Source organism: Manis pentadactyla, chromosome 8, assembly GCF_030020395.1.
Source record: "Manis pentadactyla isolate mManPen7 chromosome 8, mManPen7.hap1, whole genome shotgun sequence".
NCBI classification, from domain to species: domain Eukaryota; kingdom Metazoa; phylum Chordata; class Mammalia; order Pholidota; family Manidae; genus Manis; species Manis pentadactyla.
Window position 1 is genome coordinate 76,711,502 of NC_080026.1, and position 23,461 is coordinate 76,734,962.

A 23,461-nucleotide genomic window follows, 5' to 3' on the forward strand; every position below is an offset into this window, starting at 1 on the left:
CTACAAATAGTTATTTTCACTGAAACCAAAAAGTTTTCCCTAAATTTCATTGTTTGGAGAATTCATCTTATCAGAAGCTTTATAAACAAGTTTGCGGGAAATGTGGGAAATTATACTTTATTTTCTTGAGATTCACAATGACACTAACAAATTAAAAGCTCCTACATGAAGGCCTGCAGTGTAGACATTTGTTTACTTTTGTGTATCATAGTATTTCCCAAATCTGTTTGTTCATGAAATTCTTTTATATGAGATACTTATTACCATTTGAGGAGCTAATACTTTATGAAATGTATCCTGAGAGATCCTACAGGTATTGAGATATTGAAGGCACAAACTATTACTGCTTGGAATATCTTATGACTTTGAGGAATTAAAGCTTTCAGACAATATACTGAGAATTGCATTGTATCAAAAGGACCCCCAAGGCTGTGTTTTATCAAGGTGAGGATAGCAGCCACAGCAAGGATGGGATGGGAATGGTGGCAGTGCTTAGCCATCGGTACTGGCTACATATTTTTTATCAGGTTTTATCAGCATTTTTTACCCCCACTGTCAGGCAGTTTAATTTTAGAGACTTGTGGCAGTAGCAAGCCTGGTCTCATTGCCTTGGCAAGCAGGGGAGATTGTGAGCATCACTGAAGGGTAAAAGGACTTAACTGTATAAACAAGCATTCCTGGGACTCCCAGGAATCAGTGGGTGATGACATCTGGAGAGCCCTGAGAAAGATCCATAGAAATATGAATTATTATTGCTATGGGTACTATTTTGAACTCTGAGCAGGTATATTTTTATTTGTTTCCTCTAGCTGGATTTTTTTAGAGGAGATATGTTACATCCTAATCGTGAAATTCTAGAATAGCAGAGTATGCAGATACTTGAAGAAACAATCTGACTCAGCCCCATGACATGTTCTCCCTGATGTCTTACTTCCCTTAAACTTGGCAGTATTGGAAAGAAATGCGCTAACAAGAATATGACAGTGCAGAACAGAATAGAGGAAAATAGGTGAAGGCCATAGCCCAAAGTAAGTATTTTCTCCAGGTCAACCAATCCTAAGGGAGAAATCAGCAAGTTGTAAAAAATAGTGATCACTCTACTGGACCATCCTCCCCTTGGCTGGTTCATCGAAATCATCTTTTATGCAATTTCCGTCCTCTAGAGTAAGGGAAGTAAGGGTGCCAAAATCTTGAAGTATCCTGTGTTTCTGAGTTGTTTGAGTCTTGGACTACTTGCTGCTCACACACACCACAGCTCCTCTGACCAAATCAAAACCAGGACCCTTCCAGTACTGTCACCATGGAGCACCAGTGGAACATCGCCTCTTGTCAGATGTCCTTGGTATGGTGAATGTCACCTTGGTGCTGGGCATTGAGCTTCTACCTAGAAAAGCCACCTTCTCTCCAATAGCCTGTGGTGATAGGACCAACTACTTTCTTCCTGGATGAGGAAACTCTTCTGGAAAGGTGAAATGCCAGCTCAGTCTTCCAAGACTCACTGTTTCCCAATAATAGCAGCTCTTATTCATGGCAGACTCCAGTCTTCATAGAAGTCTCTCCCTCACTCTCCCCTACTCCTATGCAGCCATTCTACCTAAAATCACAGTCAGCAAGATGGCTAAGTCATCTGTTTATCTTAGATGAGTCCTTTACAGCCCTCTGCTACTCAGTATTATGTATCTGTTTATATATTTCAACTTTTCTAACCTGTATTCAGCTTTTGGCTTATTATAGAAAAATTTAAATATAATATAAAAAAATTTTCTTTCTCTGTATTTTCCAACTCAGTTTGTAAGGGCTGATGTTCCTTTGGATTTTATGTTTTAAACAGTTAAGAACTCCATAGTAATTTTTCAGAGATTTATCCATATAAAATTTTCAATTATTATTATCTATTTACTAGCTACTATTTTTTTACTATGATCAAATATTCAATTCTCTTACATATTCAGTACATATGCAAAGAAAAAAGTCATCAATATTCTGCAAAAGCACTGCAACAAAAATACATATTTGTATGATTATCACCGGTTTTGTTTTGAATCTGTGAAATTTGACACTAAGAAAACTTTTTGCTGGTGTCTGGAATAAAGTTCTATTTTCTTTCCTTATCATGAATATATTTTCCTTCAAAATATTCCTTTAATTTTCCCATGTTCAATTCCAGGTTTAAATAAATTTGATAGACTAGATATTAAGTGCTTGATCTTTTTTTTTTTTCACTTCTTTACAAAAGAAATTATGTTTCTGTTCCTTTTCAAAGAGGGATCTTTAAGTTGCTTCCCATGTGGTGACTGTTTTGGATGGAAATATCTCTTAGCAAATACTATGCAATTATGTTATCAGCTAAACAGCTTGTCAGTACTACAAGTACACAGCCCAATAGCAGAAAATTTGAAAGCTTGGGAAAGATCTGTATTTGTTGAGAGATGAGAATTGTATGCTATTTTTCCCTTCAAAACAAACAAATATGATACTTTCATAGGCCCCAATTTTAGTACATAATAAAGTTTTAAAGTTCTCTTTGTAATAATCTCATCCTGAGTGATCAGGAGAAAGGTTAAGTGTCAGCCTGACTTTGAGGAGACATGTTATACATTTTATTATGCTTACATTACCTTGAAAAAGAAAAAAAAATGTGGCATTGAAAACATCTGAAGTGAAATATTGATTTATTAACTTTTGTCTTAAATATATAATAAAGCAGAAATAATTTTGGATAGCTCAGGGAGACTTAGCCAATGAAATGGCTTGACTTCTCTGAATAAGATAAAGCCATTGAGACAATGAAAATTAGGTCAACACTCTCCTGTTTCTGAAGAAGGAATGAGCCCATCACTGAGCAACTCTTTTCCACAAGCTGATGTAGAAGAAGGCTAATCTTAAAATAAAGGGGTGGTCAGGGAACATGGACTGCAGTTTAAGAGACTTGAGTCCCAGATAGAGAATGAGACATATTTTGTGCACATCTTGCTTGTGTAGATGACATTTTTTGGACCCAATCTGACTTCCAGTTTTGAACCCAAAATGACTTTTATACATAAAAAAAAATTCCAAGCAAATAAATGTAAACTGAATCCAGAGCAGCCAAGGAAGACAGGAGGGCTTATAACTCTCTACTATCAGCCACAACCACCCTGAGATCCTGAGAGAGAAGACTCTATCATTTGAGGATCCATCTTTGGATCTGGGAAGAATATGAGGAACGTCATTAGTAACAAGTCTTTTCTTCTCTTATTGTCCAAAACAGTCAATAAATGGACACTTTTTCTATTTTAAATATTTTTAGTGTTCAATCCCACCAAACCATATGGATAGGCAAGGGTAGACCAGGGAGAGCAAAAGCTAAATTAGTCTCATCTTCTTTCTTTTCATCTCTTTACCATCACAATATATCCATAACCACCAATATTATCATGTTCCTAAAATGATTTTGTAAACATGTTTCTAAATTTCTAAATGTCCTACTATAGTAGTGTCGCACAATACTATTTCAAAGTATGAGTTGAAGCCCCTCAGGTCCTCCGTGATTTTGTGTTGCCCCTTAATCCTTCCCATGGCCACCAGAACACTAAAAATTATGGCCTCAGTAAAGAGACATATAAACAGAAATGCAGGTGTCCCAAGATAATGTTTTAACAGTTCAAACTCTATTCCCAAAGAGAACTTAATGCTGAATAAAATTTTAACTCCTTGAAATACATACATTTCTTAGGATAGAGAAGCACAAAATGGAAGAAATAGGGATAGAGTCATTGTGGACTGCTGAGAGAGAAGCAGTTCAGACCCTAATAAAACCCTCCAGACAGTTTTAGGGTACCTAGGGATGGAAGGGACATTTGTTCCCCTTTCTAACATATTTTAAAGGAGACATCAGGACTCTAGAAAAGAAATGGCACTGTGTATACCAGCAGATAAGACTAGGTCAAGTGCAAAGAAAAGACAGTGGAATAAATCCTGTGTCTCACTTTGATTTCAGGATTATCTATAAAAGAAACTGGCAAACAACATCATTAACAGCAAGAAAAAGCCCAGACCCAAAAAGATCTTACAGTCAACAGCATTAGAGCATTTACCTATTATGTTATGCTAATTATGTACTGGTGAAATCTTTAACAATTTTCTGTGTTACCATTATCAATATTTTATTGTCTAAGAACAGCAATAGCATATACTAGTTACTTATCAGTTAAACAATCAAACAAAAACTCAAGATAATTGATGATTTCTTATCCCATCATTTACACATTGCAGTGTCCTATAAAAATGAGCATTGTAGAAAAGTTCCTATGATCTTACCTACTTTATGACCATGTGAAATTTATTACCTTGTATACATAGAGCCTGCTACTGAAAGTGTCTTTCAAGAATTGGAGTCATCCCCAGAACCTAACTTTCTCTTATTCTAGGCAGACATAAATCTGAAGAAATGCTTTTATGATGTTTTCCCCATGGGAAAGGTGCTCTTTTGGGTAGGATCAGAAGAACCTGAAAATTTAGAATGCAGCTCATACTAATATACACTAATACTTGAGAATCAATGAATCTGTCCTATTATCTTCTTTGAAAGGCATAAGTGAAAAATCACTATAAATCAAAAATGTTGATGATTTCATGCTCTTTTAGGCAATCATTTGGCACAGGATATTATAGTGAGTGAGGTAACAAATCTAGAGAGTTTAACAAAGTCCCCAATGTCACAGAACTTGAAAATGGTTGAGCCAGAACTTAATTCCAATTCTGATTCCAAAGCTTACTTCATTCCAGAACCTTGGGTTACCAACCTAAACTAAACTAATTAGTTTTTGAGCCTTAGAACTCTTAATCTTTCAGAGTCAAAGTTTTCTTTTGTGAATTTTTTAAATTGAAGGGTTTGAACAGAGTTAGTATCCTTGGTGCTGTGGAGTTTGAACCAAACTGTACTGTGTAGAAATTCTGACTTGATAGAAATCACAGAGCTAATAGCTGCCACAGAGCTGGCTCTCTTATTTAGTATTTCATTCAAATTTGTCTTTCATAGTTAAACAATGAAGATATTTCTCAAGCCTTCATCAATGCTTCACATTAAAAAAATATGTATTATGTGTATGATACTACTGTATTATATTATAAATTGTTGCCCCCAGTTATTATAGGTAAAGTATGAATAACAAGTTTTATGCAGATAATACAAAGTGGGAACCAGAAGTCATCTATATTCCTTACCTTTACTATCACTGTGACGGTAGCAATACCAGGTGGCATTGTTCCATAAATATCAAAGGCTTCTACTAGAAAAGTGATACTTGCTTCCTGGTCTGGAAATGATTCATAGTCCAAACTCCTTAACAGAGAGAGTTCTCCTGTAAATGGATGTAGCGCAAAAAAGTGCTTCACTTCAGGGCTTCTTATCCGATAAGACACATTTGCTCCAAGGTCAACATCTTTGGCCTGTAAACAGGTTAAGCAGAAGACTGGTTGTATCAGGGGTTTTACCAAACTAGAGGAATGTAGGACTGATGAAAATCATGTCAATGCCTACAACAGCATGAGTTTGATCATGAACAGGAGACATGTTTCAGAAAAAAGCACTTTTGTTAAGTAATTTTCCAGAGAGAGGAAGAAGAGAGACAGAAAGATAGGGAGACACAGAGACACAGACTCATGAAATTTTGTCATTGTTGATCCTGGTCACTATATTTATTGTACATAAAGAATCACTACTTAAAAGAGTCATATCATGGTAAAGAAATGAATGTTGTCATAAATGATTGTTTATAATTTTCTGCTGATTGTATAACCTTGAAAAATAATATTTTAATTAAAAATAAATGTTATTGAGTGCTTTCCATAAACACAATATATTAAAGGACTATAAGAAACCAAGAAAATATAAGTAATAATTTTTTCTCATAGGATTCTATGATACATTTCTAGACATCACTCTATTATAACTTCCTTCATTTAATTAATATTTATTGAGTAATTACTATGCATGAGGTGCGATAGAGAAGTACAAGATGAATCAAGACAGAATTCTTGCCCTCCAGGTTACTGTTTCAGAGAAGAAATATGACACATACACAAACCAGAAGGAAAAGAGTGATATTTTGGCAGACAGGTGTTCAGAATTGGGAGTGGTATCTTCCGGTTGAAAGGAAAGGTTTTATGCAAGTTTTGTAGGATCCCTACTTCAATCATTAGTACAGACTGGAGGGGACCTCTGGTAGAGGAAATGGAGTGGAGAACATCAGGGCTTGTTCTCATGTGATGCAGCAATGCAAACACCTCCTGTGTGAACTTTAGTCTTGGCTCCCTCAAATCAATTACCAACATCACAACTATGATGTCCTTTTCCTTCCTAAAATCCTTCCTGTGTTCCATTTGATTTTGGGTCAACCGTAATCTCCTTAACATGATGAGAAGGACCCATACATTTTCAGCAGTTTAGCTCCTCACTTTCTCCTCTTCACTAGGATTTGGAGCACAATCTTGCCACTGCCTTGGATAATCTTCCTCCTCTCTGTTTGAATAACTCTTACTTGCCCCTCAGTTCACAATTTAGAAAGTAACTTTCTCTACAAAACTTATCTTTATTCTCAAGATTAGGTTAAGTGCTCCACCTGTGATCTCCTAGGTCCCTTTCATTGAGGACCACTAACTTAATGACCAGTTTGTCTGTCTGCTACACTAGACTGAAAACTCCATGAAGTTAGGAGATCTCTCTTGTTCATGATTGAATCCCCACAGTCTAGCAGAGGGCTTAGCATACAATCACTGAAAATATGCTTGATTAATAAATGAATGAATTAACAAACAAATGAATAGAAGAATAAATGAAGAAATAACAGACCTCTCCCTGATCAGCATCTACCCTCTTAAGATGTATTAATACTTATTTCCTAAACTTTTATTGAGTTGAGTTACGACAGAAATACATGTTCTTGAAACTCATACAATTCAAGTTGTAGATTGCAGGTCAAGGAAGAAACATAATTTTTTTTTCCAAAACATACTTCATAGATCACCTGTATCAGAATTAAAGGGATGGTTACTTAAAAATGCAGATTTCTGGGCCAACCTAACTTACTGAATCCAAATGTCCAGATATTTTGGGAATATTGTACTTGGAAACTGAGAAAAAAAGGCTTGGGTATGGAGACACTATTAAAAAGGAGAGCTAGATCTCTGGAAAGATACCAGTTGTGTATTGAAAGTAAAAAGAAAATTTTCAGAATAATGGGTACAACAATATCACATTTCTGTAAAATAGAGGAAAGCCTATACTTATGTATGTATGTATACATATATATACACATACTTACATATACATGAATATCTATGAATATAAAATATTTATTTGATACTTGTGTGAGCACAAAGATAAATATGACAGAATACACATAAAAATTTAATACTGAGTATTTTGGAGGTACAAGATAGGAGATGATTAACCTTTTCTTTATGGACTACTGTATTGTCAACTTTTACAAGAAATATACAGCATAATTTTGTAAATATAAAAAGTGTATTAAGAAGTGTTGTTTCATTTCTTACAAATGCACCTTTTCTCCCCTTAATTTTGGTTATATCACTAAAGTAGGGCTTTTAGATAAAATGAAATATGCAATATTTGAGAGATACTTATATTAAAAATGTATTCATTGTTTTCCTGAAATTGAAATTTAACTGGGTGTGTTGTTTTTTTTATTTGCTAAATCTGGCCCTTCTATACTAATGGCAAGTCTTGAAATGATGAATTCATGAAATTAATGCTGCTTCCACACACCTCTATTTGAAGAAACGTGGTTCCAGCTGGCAGATTCTCTTCAACAACAACTGTATATGTTGAATTGGTAAACACAGGACTGTTATCATCAATATCCAAAACTTTCACGGCCAGTGTTAGAGTTGCGTGACGAGGGTGTACTGCTCCATCAGTTGCCACGACCACAAGTTCATAGTAGTCCCTGACTTCTCTATTAAGCTTCACTGCTGTGTAAATACTCCCGTTGGATGTGATCCGAAAAAGATTATTGAAGTTATTCAAACTGTAGTGCACTTGGCCATTTATTCCAGCATCAGGATCTGTTGCCTAAAGGAAATTAAAAACAGAGAAATTCACATGGTATATTTTGTTATGCTTTTTTCATGTTTCCTTTTGTTAGGTTGCCCTACCAAAGAGCGATAATTAAATTATAGCATGTTTCTCACTGAATGTTCCTTTTTCTCTAGGGAGAATATTAAAAAGATAATGCATAGCAAGGTAATGCAACATTCTAGAACATGATAAGTATACTATAGTTTAATTAATAGTCATTCAAAGTGAGCATAACTCATAACTTATAATAGTATTATTAACCATAACAATATTATAACAGAAAACACATATTATAAAAATACTGACTTTTTCTCATTTAATTTTTAATTGATTATGATTGTAAAATAACAAAAACACGTAGATTTTAACTAACAACATAATCTTCTAAATGACAACTTAAGATTCTTTAGTTTTTCTATTCAAGTACTTAATAAATTCATTTTCATATATATTTTTCAAGCATCATATACATATTACCCTTTCAAGCATCATATATATATATATATATATATATATATATATATATATATATATATATATATATATACAACCTCACTTTATCCTCAAGATGGTCTTATGAATAAATATAATTGGCCTAATTTTACAAATGTAAAAATTGTGGCTTATTTAATTTAATTGTCTTGCTTAGGATTACACAAGAAATCAGTGTCTCAGTGCCCACTTCTTAGTACAATTCCTCACATATGAAACTAAAAAATACTTGTGGAATTAATGAATGTTAGATAAATGAATGCATGGAATTGAGATTTAAAACTAAATTTACTCTCTAGGTGATAATGATATGTTTATGTAGGTTCACCAATTGTAACATATGCACCACTCTGGTGGGGCACGTTAATTACGTGGGACACTCTGGGGGGTGGCGGCAAGGGTTATATGGGAAGTCTCTGTATTTTCCACTCAATTTTCTGTGAATCTGAAACTACTCTAAAAAATAAAGTCTATTTCAAAAAAAAAAAGATACAAGCCATATGATGTGGGAGGGAACCAGCAAGGGCAACTGTTTGGCTGTAAACAGAAGGGTTTTATGGAGAAGGCAGTCAGTGCTGGCCCTGAAGTCCTTATGAGATGACTTCAGAGGGCAGAGAAAGAAACAAACAAAAACTAAATCTGCTCTAAAACTCAAAGGGCAGTGAACGTACAGTAACTATAAAGCACCTGCTAAGAGCTCTTCTTTAATATTAGAATTTATTTTCCAAGTGATAATTGAGAATTGTTGATGTTATAACATATTAACTAAAAATTTTAAGTCATACAAAATCACTTTGTACCAAATAAAATGAATAAATTTTGAATGCATATTCTTCTAATGGAATGTTATGAGCATTAATCTTATCTAAAACTCAATTAATTATGACATATATTATGGCCTCTTCCCATCAAATATTGTGCATTTGTGTTAAATCATTCTATGTTGTTTTTCAAAGAAACTGGAATAAATATTACAAGCCATAAAATGTCATATAATTGTGCCCTGAACTGTCACTAAGGAAAAGAAAAACAAGACATTTGGCTGCATTATGAGCTGGGGACACTGTAGTCACTTAATATCCAACAAAGCCTGGAAGCAATGTGATATATTTTAACAGCACATATATCCAACTACAAAGTGTGGCAGAGTATGTAGGTGGGATTGAAATCACTGTCTAAGTAAATATAAAAATATAATAAATATATATAAACAGGTTTCATCTCATAATTGGGGCAATGTGTTTGTTCTCCTCAGTTCTTGTCCCCACCACAACAAAGAATTGAAGGGCAGAGACACAGTAGTGAAGAAGAATGAAAGTTTTATTTGAATGGACACTAAGGGAGGAACGGGCTAGAGTCAAGGTAAATAAAGGCAGGTTTACTTGTTTATGTGGAATAGGACAGAGAGAGTGAAGACTTGTGTTTAAAGACTGCAAAATAGAATGGAATAGCAGTGACAGAGACACCACTGGAAGAGCACAGAGACAAAGTACAGTAAGTTGAGCAGTAAGAAGTATTTTGAAAATACACATTCCAAGATAGGGGAGTGCGTGTGCCTCAGAGAGGAGGACGTGTGCCCAAAGTCTTGGATTCTGTCTTGTAAGGCTTTCAAGAATGGGACAATGGTAAAATGTTGGGGGTGTAGGCTTGTCAGGCAGTCTCATCTCATGATTCCATCTCCCCTGAGGGACTATATGTCATTGTCTATAGCTAGTCCTCTAGGTAATTCTGTAGGATAAACCTTTTGTTTCTCTCTAAGACAGTGGCCCCTCCCAAGCACTGGGAACACATCAGTTAAGACTGCTTGCCTTGCCTTAAGATAAGTTATTGGCTGATTATCAAAGAATGTTAGTCTAACTTCCCAATTCTCTTTCAAAAGTGGAATCTTTGCCTTAAGATAAGTCCCTATTGTTCTTATTATACTAATCTCAGCATTTTAAAGGAAATTTAATCATAATGCTTGTCCCATCTCTCTGCCCTATCTCACCTGCATTAGCCAGAGCAAGTTTCAAGGTCAGCGCAGATTAAGAGAAGGTAGAATGAACTCACATTTCAAAGGGTGTGAGTCCTTTCTAGGTCTCTGGTTTAGTCTGATTAACTCCCTAGGTTCTTGGTGGGCCTCATCCTCTTTTCATCCTGCTCATATTTGTCTTTGTGCCTAATAACACCTACACTCTTGAAAAATTCAGTGCTTTTTTTCTGTCTGAATTCTTAAGATGACAAAAATCAATCAATTATGTAGTCTGTAATTTAAATGATCCTTACTCAAATTATTTTTTTATTCATTAACAAAATGAAAGATTTATTATGAAAAAATAATTCAATTCGATTAATGTGTCTGTGTCTGTATGTGTGTGCACATGTGTGTGTTTGGGGGGGATGTTGTATATATAATGTTCTACCTCTCCATATGTCAGAAGTTCAACAAGGGTCTCACCAGACTAAAATCAAGGTATAAGACTGGGCTGTATTTCATTATAGAGGCCATAGGGGAAGATTCCTTTCCTTGCTCCTTCAAGTTATTGACAGAAATCAGTTCTTTGAGGTTGTAAGTTTGAGATCTCTACCTCCTTTTTGGTTGTCACTAGGGACCACACCCAACTTCTAGAGATCACCCACATTCCTTGGTGATGGCCCATTTCCTCCACCTTCAAAGTCACCATTAAGGGGTGGAGTCCTTCTAACACTTCCTGAATCTCTGCTCTTTCTTCTTCCTTCTTATCTCTGACCCATTCTTCTACCATCCTCTTCCACTTTTAAGAGCTTGTATGATTACACAGGGCCTGCCTGGACAATACAGTATAATCTTGCTGTAACTCCAGGGGAAAAATACTGGGCCAAAATACCTTTGAAACTGAAATCAGTCAAAGGGAGAAAAAAAGTAGGAGAAACTTGTTTATTTCTTACAAGCAGTCCACTTCTGCTCTCCCATGTTTCTCATGACCCGGCTGCAGAAGAGACTCCCACCCAACCTCTCCCATCCAGATATGCTCTCACTCACCCTCATAATTACCTATTGATATGGAGATGGACTACTTCTCTCCACCCCTTAGAAATGACTATTGATATGGAGATGAACTAAGGCCAGGCAAGAGATTCTGGAAATACTGTAATTTTACCCACACTTACCATTTCAAGTCCCTTAGCCTTAATCACATCTACAAATTTGTCTTGCCATGTATGGGTAAAACTGCAATATTTCCAGAATCTCTCACTGGGCTTTAGTGCATATCCATATCAATAAGTATTTCCAAGGGGTGGAGAGAAGTAGTCCATCTTCATATCAATAGGTAATTACAGGGTAAGTGAGGGCATATCTGGACCAGAGAGGTTGGGTGAATCTGTCTCTTCTTCTGCAGCTGGGTCAAGAGAGACTGGGACAACTGCTTGTAAGAAATAAATGGATTTCTCCCACTTTATTTCTCCCTTTGACTGATTTCAGATTCAAAGGCATTTTGCCCAGGATTTTTCCCCTGGAGTTACATCTGGAGGTAGTCAGAACCTCTGAACCCAAAATCTGTTTACATGGGTGCTGCCTTTGGGCAGGCTGCCTCTAAGGATGGTGGGGAGGCCCCAGTGGCTGCAGCAGTAGAGGGTGCAGCTTCACTCAGTAACCCCTTATATGTGGGGCTTTCAACTGGGGAGCCACTAGTGGACAACTGGTCTAGGGTAAAACATCTCCCAGAGGGGTGGGGCCTTCCCCAGAACTGGGGACAGGTGGAGACACCAGAAGCTTTAGAATGAGCCCTCCATCAGAAAGAAGATTGCTTAGAGGCCCTGAATGGCTGTGTAGCACTTGGCATTGTAGGATCTCTTCTCCTGGAGATAGTAGAAAGTGTTATCAAGGAGAGAGAGAAGATTATAGAGGAGAGAGAGACTTCAGCAGGAGAGAGAAACACTTCAGCATTGCTTGGAGGAACCCATCTCTTGGAAGGCAATGACCCATAGATGTCCTAAGAAAGAGAGACAGTTATTGAGAAGACTGGTTGCACTCCTAGAGGATAATTTAGCAGTGAGGGAAGAGGCAGCCAAAGAATTTGCATTTTAGGAGGCCATTGGGGAGGGGGAGGAAAGAGCAGTGCCTTCAGCCCCAGATATGGTAGAGAAGGTATCAGGAGAGGATGAGGGTGTGTGGCCGAGGGCTGATCTGTTGCTGAGGCCATCGCCCGAGGCACCAGCCTCTCCTGCATTAAAGGCCCAGATGGTTGTAATTAAGAAAGTAAAAATGCAACAACCCCAGGCTCCTCAGGGGGAGGAGCCTCCTCCTCCCCAGGTTGTGCAACGCTCCATGCTCTGCCCCTATAAGCAGGATGAGCTGCTGGATATGAGTGCCCAGTATCAGCAGAAGCCATTGGAACCTCTGCCTACATGGCTTTTGTGTCTCTGGGATATGGGGGTAGAAAACATTGTTATGTCAGGTTCTGAAATGGCTTCCCTGATGACTCACTCATCTCTCTGGCAGTGGCTGCAAAGTGCCCATCACACCTCAGGAAATTGGCACTTCTGGATTGGCTGACAGCAGCCGTCAAGGCAGTTTGGCCTAATCAGGGTGATTTACCATACTTACCCACTAGCTTAAAATGTATGCAGAGCTACAGCAGGTGTTTTTGGAGCTGGGCATAAAAAATATTGTCTATAATATGGACCCCCAGGACCTCAATGAGTTGTTCACCATAGGAATGAGAAATCTGGTGCTGCATAAAGCTCCTCCATCTCTCTTTGGGTTCCTAGTGACTATTCTTACCCCCCACATGGGCAATCCATAAGTGAGGCTACTCATACTTTAGCAGATCTGGGGGACGATGAAACAGTAAGAGCATGGAAGGAAGTTCAGGCTACGACTGAAAGGAGAGGTGCGAAGGGCCCTTTGAAGGTCTTGAGGACCCAGATGTTGGGTTGATTTGATAAAGGCCGGGGCAGTGAAAGAAAAACTTGATGGGCAGCCCAATAGGAACTCCCTACCTGTTCAGCTATTGACTGCCTGTGGAATGGGTAAGCTATGGACTTAATCCAATAGGACCTTGTTAGAACTGTGGCACCAATTAAAGCCAGAGCAGCATTTCCAACCGCTGAGGTCCAGGACATGGAAGCCGAAGGCAAAGCCCCATGTTTGGCCTGTGTTCGTGCAAGACTTCCTGGGGGACAGTACTCAGGCTCTGCCTGGGCCCTCACCCCCACAGGACTACCAGTGGGCATTTTGGTTCGACTGAGGGGAGAGTCAAGGCCGCCACCTTGGGGGACATGGTGGAACCAGAGGCCACATGTAGAATTAGCAATTCATCAGTCCCTTGTGAATGTACAATGTGTCCTGGTGCTGGTGGACACAGGAGCTGAATGTTCTCTGATTTACGACAAACCTGAGCATTATCCTGGGACCCCTGCTGTGATAGATGTGGGGGTAAGGCAATTAGAGGGAAGAAAGCTTAAATCCCATTGGAGATAAGGTGTTTACCCCAAAGGAGTATACTGTGTACATTTCTCCCATCCCTGAATATATTTTAGGGGTAGATATCCTGGAGGACCTGCAGTTCAGATTGAGGGTACATGTGGTAAAGGCAGTTTGGAGGGGACATGCTAAGCACCCACCTGTAGCTTTTCCTGTACCTTAGCAAGTGACAAATAATAAGCAGTATAAATTGCCTGGGGGACACAAGGAGATTGGAGAACTCTACAGGAGTTGAAGAGGGTGGGCATCATAAAGCCCACTCATATTCCTTTCAGTTCCCCAGTGTGGCCAGTGAAAAAGCCAGATGGCTCCTGGCATATGACTATGGACTACAGGGAATTGAATAAAGTCACACCCCCTCTGCATGCTGTCTTCCCCTCAATAGAAGCTCTTATGGACACACTCAGTTATGAACTAGGGACGTATCATTATGCTGTGGACCCCACAGCTTTCTTCTCTATTGACATAGAACAGGAAAGTCACAAGAAGTTTGCCTTCACATGGGAAGGCCAGCAGTGGACATTCACTGTCCTTCCACAGGGATACCTCCTCCAAGGTCCCAACATCTGTCATGGACTTGTAGCTCAGCACTTGGCCACACAGAAGAAACTGCAAACAATATGGCTGTATCACTACATTTATGACATCATGCTCAAGTCTGATTCTCTTACAGATTTAGAAGGGGCAGTTCCTAGACTGCTGCAACATCTACAGGTGAAAGGATGGGCTGTAATCAGCACCAAAGTTCAGGGACCTGGTTTGTCTGTGAAGTTCTTAGAGGTTGTCTGGTCAGGTAAAACTAAAGTTATTCCTGAAGCAGTCATAGACAAGGTCCATGCTTTTCCTACCCCTACCACTGTGGCAGTATTGCAAGAGTTTTGGGTCTTCTGGACTACTGGAGAGTGTTTATCCTGCACTTGGCACAAATTCTGAAGCCCTTACACAGGTTGGTACTAAAGGGCATCAGGTGGGACTGGAATGAAACATGTACAGCTGCTTTTATTGCTGCTAAGTGAGCTGTCAAGGCCATAGAGGCCTTGAGTATAATGGACTCATCAAGGCCATATGAGCTATATGTACCCAAAGATGGTTATGGATAGGGTGGGTCTCTGGCAGTGACTTGAATGGACATGTCAACCTATTGTATTCTGGTCACAACTATGGAAAGGAGAGGAGGTCTGGTACATCCTGATAGAGAAGCAACTAGTTGCTGTGTACCATGCATTGCTGGCTAGGGATCCCATCGCTGGAACAACTCTGACCAAGGTAATAACCACCTATCCTGTTGTGGGGTGGGTGTGAGACTGGACCTAAAGGCTGTGGATGCCTATTGGGGCCAGTGATATATACCAGTGGAAAGCAGGAAGAACTTGCTTCTGTATTGGATGGTTGGTCACTTTCCTCTTTGGGGATAAGAGTTGTGGCAAGACCTATGGGCCTCTAGTCAGACTAAGATTGTTATTGTATATCATGTGACTGGCCATTTGCCTTTGGCAACCCCTGGGAATGATGAAGAGGACACATTGGCTCAGGTGCATTGGCTAGAAGGACAGCCTGCCTCTGATATAGCCCAATGATTACATCAGCGTTTGTTGCACATGTGGTAAAAGACAATCTTGGTGGTAGCCTGTCAGTGGGGCTTGCCATTGACCTTTGAAGAAAGAAAGGAATGCCTTGTGTGCTCAGATAGATTACATTGGGCCTCTGCCCATATCAGAAGGATATTGCTATGTCATGACTTGTGTGGACATACACACTGCTGCCTCTCCTCTACAAGTGTATGTGCAAACCAAAGAGCAGTTATTGAAGCCAGAATATGGCCATCAGAGCAACATCCTGCTGCCAGCCGCAACTGCATTAATCCCTGGAGACACTGTTGAGTGGAGGTGGCCCTGGATATTTCAATACATGGACCAGCAATGCTGGCCCTTCTGGCACCTTGGGAAAAAGGCCTGGAAGCTGGCCTCATGTGTATTCCTGAAGTAGTAGCAGAGTGGCCCCCAAAGATCATGGTAGTGTACCCAAAACATCCAGGAGGTAAGAGCATCTTAGGGGGGAGTTTTGTTTTATCTTTAAGGCCAGTGCATGTACCTCCCATAGCCCTATATACTGACCCATCTGTAACTCCCATAGGGAGGGGGGTGAAAGTCTGGTGTACTAGACCAGGACGAGATCCCATTCCTGCCACTATCCTATCACAGGACCACTCTCTTGCATGCATCCTACCTGATGGACAAGATTTGCATATGCTGGTGTCATTAAAACGTTTCTTCTTGCCCTTAAGGTTATTTTCTTCTAGTCTTTGTGGCCTGGATCTGCCCCCTGGCTGCAGCTGCTGCATGATGATTCCTCTGAACTTCCTGCCTGTTCAGCTCCTGACTGCCTGTAGAATGGGCAAGCTATGGACTTAATCTGCACAGGACTTTGAACCTAGCTAAATCCTCTGGCTTGAGGATTATCATGATTTCATTGGTGCTGTTATTTTATGTTATTAGTCTGTTCACAATGCTCCAGTTTTCTTGCCCTGGGGCCATTGTGGAAGATGGGAGTGAGTAGATTGTAAGGTGAGATTTCTGGAGGGCTGAACTGTGAATAAAAGTGAAACATTTCCAGAATTTCTTGAATGGCTTTAGTGCATCTCCATATCAATAGGTGTTTCCAAGGGGTGGAGACAAGTAGACCATCTCCGCATCAATAGGTAATTACAAGGGTGAGTGAGGGCATGGCATATCTGGACCTGAGAGGTTGGGTTTAGCTCTCTCTTCTTCTGTAGCTGGATCTAGAAAGATGTGCGATGACTACTTGTAAGAAATAAGTGCTTTCTCCCACTGTATTTCTCCCTTTGACTAATTTTGGTTCCAAAGGTATTTTGCCCCAGGATTGCCCCCCCTGGAGTTGCACCATGTAAAGTGACATATTCACTTGTGGGATACATTTGGGGGGCATTATGCTGTCTATGAAGGCATCAGAGGCTTAATATGCTCCTGATTGAACTCTTGTTCTTTTCTATGTCCATATCTTTTTCACTTCTAATCTACCCTATTTCAATAAATGGCTCTTATAGCAATGAAATAGATAATATAAGAAATAAAGAAGGTATTTCTGAGAACTCCTCATCTTCTCAATGATTCATTCATTCAGTAATTTGAGGAAAGCTTATTTAATACTCTTACCATGTATGGGGCTCATCTCCCAGCTGTGAGATATCTGTGTGGTGTATTAAGTGACAAGGTCTAAGACCTAATGTCATTTACAAAAAAATCCCTATCTATGGTTTTTCAACACATATACAATATCTCAGTGCTAACCACCTTGACTTGAGCCACAGTCAAATGTGGCTAAGATTACTAAGTTACTTCTTATTTTCTTTCAGTTCTTTCTCTTCAGAGATCTTTTATAAAAGAGAAAATAATGACATCAATCCTCTGCTTAATGTCCTTCAATGATTTCCATTGCCTGGAGCAATATTCAAACCTTTACCATAGCCAAGAGGTTCCACATTAAAAGCTGTTTGCACTGTGTTTCAGAATACTGAAAACCTCTCCAACTCCAAACTTATCCAAAAGCCTCTTCTTGAAGGGCTTCTGCTATTATTCACCAGGCTAATATTCATTTATTTGAAAGTGTCAATTTAAACATCACATTTTGAAACCATTCTGCTCTGACTCCTGAAATGTAAATTAGACTGTCCTGTTATATATGTCAATAGCTCCATATACCTATCACTTACACCACTTTAAAATGTTTAATTATATATTTATCAGTGTGATTATTTAACACTTTTCTCCCTTTTATACATGTAAGCCATGAGAATAGAGTTTTGTTTGTTTGTTTTTGTTTTTTCACTGCATGCTCAGTGCCTAGCAAAGTGTCTGGCACCTAGTAGGCATGCATTAAATATTTAAAAACCTAAAAGTAAGGAGAGGTAGAGGGAGAAGGGGATGTCTGTGTTCAAACAAAGGAAGTTGGGATATTAGGAACAAAGAACATTAAAGATGTTTCATTACTTAAAAAATTTTTTAATGACATTAATATTTTAATGAGCAATGTGAAGCTCTCAAGGGGGATATTTTATGCACCAGATTTGGTAATAGATTTAATAATAGAAATATAGCCTTCTAATATGTTGATCAAACTATAGAAAGAAGTCCAAACTCCTATGCATATTTAATTCCAATGTACATTTTCAGCATTCTCTTACTATTCACTCTTTTGCATAAACTCTCAGATCAAGTCAAAACAATTTTTACATTTCCCTGGGACTCAGCATATACTTTTTGACATTTTCTTCAAGCCTTACCACGATGATACCTTATTCACCTCTGAACCTCCAATCATTCATCCATTCTTCAAATACCAACCCCAATTCCACCTGTTCTAGGAAACTTTCTAGCATTTAGAGATCATTTTATGAATCAGAATTTTATACTTGACAAATGCTTCCTTTCATTGCTTTTAAATTTATGCCCTTTTTGCTCAACCAAAAGTCCTTTTAGGAGGAACATGTCTCATAATTCTTCATTTATTCAATTTTTCAGATATACAGCAATTTTTATTTTGCTGAGAGAAAATATCCAAACACATATTCAACAGTGGACTGAAAATAAATGTTAGTTAGGGCACTCTTATAAGTCAGTTTAAGTATAAAATGTAAATTATATATTCAGAGTCAAGTACACACACATACATACAGACATTTTGATTTGATTTACCATATTTAATTTAGTGAATGCCTAGCTTTCATGAAAGAAAGTGAATTTGATGCTAATGGAATAAAAGACAAATATTCTATAGGAAAATGCTCTAACATTTTTAAGGTAAGTCAGACGCGTGTGTAATAGAAACAAAGGAACCAGAATGTTTGCAAACTGCAGGGCTATTTCCTTTCATTTCTATTCCCTAATTAATTGAGAAGCATGAATTAGGTCATGTAAGTTAAGTGACAGGGCTGGCTAAGCAAGGTAGTTTCATTTGTTTACTATTATAGATGGGTAAGTAGATGCTAGACAAGATAACCAAACATAAAATCCCTTATTATCAGCAGTTCTGTCGAGAAGTTTGCATTGATGTTTAATATCTACCTAAGGAGCTGTGTGTGATGCTATAATGAAACCATTTATCTTCCAGAAATCAATTAAAAGTTAATTAAAATTGTTAATAAGAAAAATCACACATCTCTTCTTCCCTTGTACTACATCAAAGCAATAAACAGTAATAGCTGCAACTTTATAATCATCTGTCCATGGTTAACACGCTTTGTAATATACACCTTACTGTGGGGCCTGATTTGCGACTACTTATTTGTGAATGCATATTGCTGGGAAATTGGCTGGTAGTCTGTAGTCAAATAAAGACCTCGCTGGACAAAACTTTGATGATTTGCTAGAAAACTTCTGGAAACCCTTAGTCATTAAAATCAAAGTTAAAGTATATTAGAGACAACGAAATAATTACTTAAGAAAGAAATAAGGTGATGTACAAAGGCATTTGTGGAAAAAAGACTTAGGAATATTTTTGAGCACCTTTTTACAGCATACCACTTAGAAAGGGAAATGGGAAGAAAACATCATATGCACCTGTGGGCAAAATTGCAGTATTTCCAGAATCTCTCATCTGGTCTTACTGCATCTTGGTATCAATAGGGTGGAGAGAAGTAGCTTATATCCATATCAGTAGGTGACTACATGGGGGAGCAAAGGGATATCTGGACCCAAGAGGTTGGGTGGGGTCCCCTTTTTGCAGCCGGGTTGTGAGAGACATAGGTGAGCAGAAGTGGATGACTGCTTGTAGGCAATAAATGGGTTTCTCCCACTTTATTTGTCCTTCTGACTGATTTCATTTTCAAAGGTAATTTGCCCTGGGCTGGGAACAGATCTTCCCCCTGGAGTTACCACATCCTTCTTTTTTCTCATTATCTTATTAGAGTGGAAGCCCATTACTGGCGTTTCTACACTGGGGGCTACCAAGTCTATAGTGATCTAAAAGCATGCCTTTTTAGGTGGAATCTATTGGGATAAAACTTCAAAGAACAGTTTGATATCTACACCTTTTCCATTGAGAATTCTCTGGGTAAATTTTGTATGTTTTCAATGATTAATTCCAGTTTGAAATATGTTTTTTACTCACACCCACTCAGATTAATTATTTAGATGTAAAATAATTTGTTTATTCTCAGAAAAATCAAGTACATGCAAGGAACTTTGAAAACAGAAAGAAAACACAGCTATTAGAAAGGTGCAAACGACCTTGGAGCACCTAATTAGGCCAGTGTGAAGCTAAGAGGGAGTTTAGCTTTATCTTTGGCTTGTCCTTCACAATAATTTAAAAGGCTGCGCACTCCTTTCCTGCCTTGAAGAGGGAACCATAGAAGTTGTTGAGCAGGGAGGTCAGAAGAAGTTGGTAGTGCATCCCTAATGATATTACTAATGTAAATACGTTTTTTTCTTATCTATCAATTTCAAAAGGATATAAAGTACTTGTCTTCATTTATTTATAAAGAAGCTAAGCTATTTTTTTTTAAGGGCTGGGATTATCAGTCTAAAAGGAGAGAAGCAATTTAGTCATTAAGATGCTGGTAAATATTTCTTCTCACCACACAAACGCCTCATATCTGTTATTGAACAACGGCAAATAGACACACTGGCTAGAAAGTAACAAGTGTACTTAAGCTCAAATCTTAAAAAAAAATAACCAGAGTAAATAATTTTTCATCAAATACTGGAACTCCCAGATATTCGGGCCTTAGGAATCTAGAAAACCCAAATGAGTGATTTCTTACATGCTTAAGCTCTAGGTTAGAAGCCAAAATTCTTCCCACATTAATTTGAAAGACTTGGGTAAATCAGCCATGCTACTCTTAATTTGTAAAATGATGACAATAATGAGTATTTATCTCACTCCTTCCTAAAAACTGAACACAGTTAACAGCATGCTTGGGTCATGTTAGGTAATCAATAAAAAATTAGCTAAGTTTATTGTTACTATGGTTTTCAATACCTACTTGGAAACTATAAGAAAAGCTCATGTCTGAACTCAAGTACTGCAGGAGTAGTTTTGGGTAGAACAAATCAGCCTACTTTTATTTGGCTTATTTAGATATTTCATTTCCTTAGAATCATGTTTATCCTGGTACAGTGGGTTTATTATATTTTATTACCATTGTTGTTGTCAAGATTTTCTGAGAATTTTTGGTGTCTGTATTAATTTTAAAGAATTCATATGTGAAAGATCAGATCATCAAACCTGTCTACAGTGTTTTTAGTGTAACATACACAAATGTAAGGAAAACTTACATGATCAGATGGTCAATAGCAGAAAGGAAAGAGCACTTTAATTATTACAAGAAACGGTGATGAAGATTAAAGGCTTTTGATGCATAAATTCAGGTAGCATTAGATACATGATAAAGGAATTTCTATGAAAAAGTACATCTGAAGATTATATGGATATTGCCACACTGAGAAATATTTGCCACATCTGACCTGAGAAAAAGCAGTTGTATTTTTGAAAAATCAAAAATGTATTCCACTGGAAGGTAGAAGAGGGGAGACAACAATTTCCAGTTGCATTTTAATATGATTTCATCATGGACTGGGAAACAAACACATATGTCAATAGGTGAGTGATATATCCTGATCATGAATTGTGAGCTCTTCAAATTACTACAGTGAGAGCTGAAAGGGCTCCTAAAGTCACTTCCCACTAAACATTTCCTTTCTTGTCATAACCATTGCAGGCCATCCTTCCAAATCTGAAAAGATAAATTCTACAGAGAGAATTCAGTGCATAGTATTTCCCCACACAAAAGGTTTGACAGCTTCCGTATTTTTCTCCAAACCTATGTCTTTTCTAATATTTTTAAACCCTCTCCGTTCTACCATGGAGTAAATCTCAATTAAACTGTCTTTAGCAGGTTGGATATTTCTCTGGGCTACCTGCCTTCCCTGGTTCCCCCAAGTTAAGACTGCTGTCCTTCCCCTGAGACTCCCTGTCATTCTGTTTCCCTTTAGCTCTACCACTTAATGTAATTGCCCGTGTACCTGTTTGTTTCCTATCCTATACTTCACACAACTTGAGGATAAGCAAACTGCATTGCTCTCAGCTGACTTTCTAAAGCCTGTGTTTCATAAGTGTTCAATGAATGCTTACTAAAAAAAAATGTTGACTTGAGGACTTCCTTGTATCAAGCAGTAGGTACCTTACTTGAAAGTTTTGTTGAATGGACCAACAGCCAAAGCAACTGCTCCCACTTACACAATAAATTACATTTTATCCTAACCTAACCTGCAATGCTCTATGTGATCTTGTTCAAACTTACCTTTATGTACTTATTTCCTACAACTAACTCTCTGACACAAACTTTATTTTAGTGAAACAGTTTATTTATTGTATCAGTCAGCTTTCAAACAACTCCAAAACCTCAGTGGTTTGCCATCCCTGATGTTTATTTCTCACCCACACAGCGTCCATCTAAATTCCCTGCAGCTCTGCTCTGTATGTCTTTATTATAGGAAGGAGGCTGGAGGAGCAGCCTCTATTAGAAAGTGTCATTCATGTGCAAAAAAAAAATAAATAGATGAGCTAACCAAGCCACAGCTCTTAATGCTCCTCTTTGGAAGTGGAACATATCACCTGCACTACCACTGTTTTGGTCATATTGCATGATCAATTTTGACGTCATGGTGGGCAAGCAGCATCTTCTCACAGTGTGGGACAACAAGAAATTGCAAACAATAATACAACTTACCACCCTAGGTGTTCCTTGAAATGTACCATGTTTTCTTCCACTTTCCCTGATAGTTTTCTGTTTTGAAGTCCTATCTAATTCTTCAAAACTGACCTCCAGTTTCACTCATCATCCTTCTGGGAAGCTGCTTCTGTCCACCCAGACTTCTGACTTCTCTTGTACTGAGCACAAACCACTTTTCATTGTTATTTATGCATGTTGTACAATTAAATATTAAGCCTATAAGTCAGAGCTCAACCATCTGTTACATAAGGGGAATCACCTTAAGGAAAAGAATCTGTGAATTGTTTGACAAGAGAAGGTACAGGTAATGAGAAGTGGGAAGTTAGGGTAGCAGTGGAAATGAGAAAGCAAAGTAAAAAAGAAAAATTGATGGCAGGCAAATGGAAATAAACTATCTTCCCAGAGCTGGGTAATATCTAATGTAAATAAACTGAGAGTGTCAAATTAAGCAAACCCGTTTAAGCACTTACAACACAGCCTGCAATTCTCTTAATGATACAATATAAATTTACTCCAGGTAATTAAAAAGTAAGCATTATGAAGAAAGTATGTAGCTTTGAACCAAAGTTTTTTACATATTCATTTGTCATAGAATACTAAGCACTCAGAGACTAGGACTTTGATGCTTCAGGAAAAGGTTTCTTGACAGTTTTATATTCATACAAAAACAGAGTAAATTTCATTTCATTAATAT

General features: G+C 38.0%; 1 protein-coding gene across 3 annotated transcripts in view; it reads right to left on the reverse strand.

Annotated features, from left to right (window-relative positions):
* Positions 1-23,461, reverse strand: part of PCDH15 (protocadherin related 15) — a 761,207-nt gene that overhangs the window by 192,802 nt on the left and 544,944 nt on the right. For all 3 annotated transcript variants that reach the window (XM_057505880.1, XM_057505879.1, XM_036928766.2), the window contains 2 exons: positions 7,769-8,074; positions 5,206-5,430 (listed from right to left, as the gene is read on the reverse strand). In XM_057505880.1, the coding sequence (XP_057361863.1) occupies positions 5,206-5,430; positions 7,769-8,074 (531 nt within the window). The remainder of the gene's footprint in view (positions 1-5,205; positions 5,431-7,768; positions 8,075-23,461) is intronic.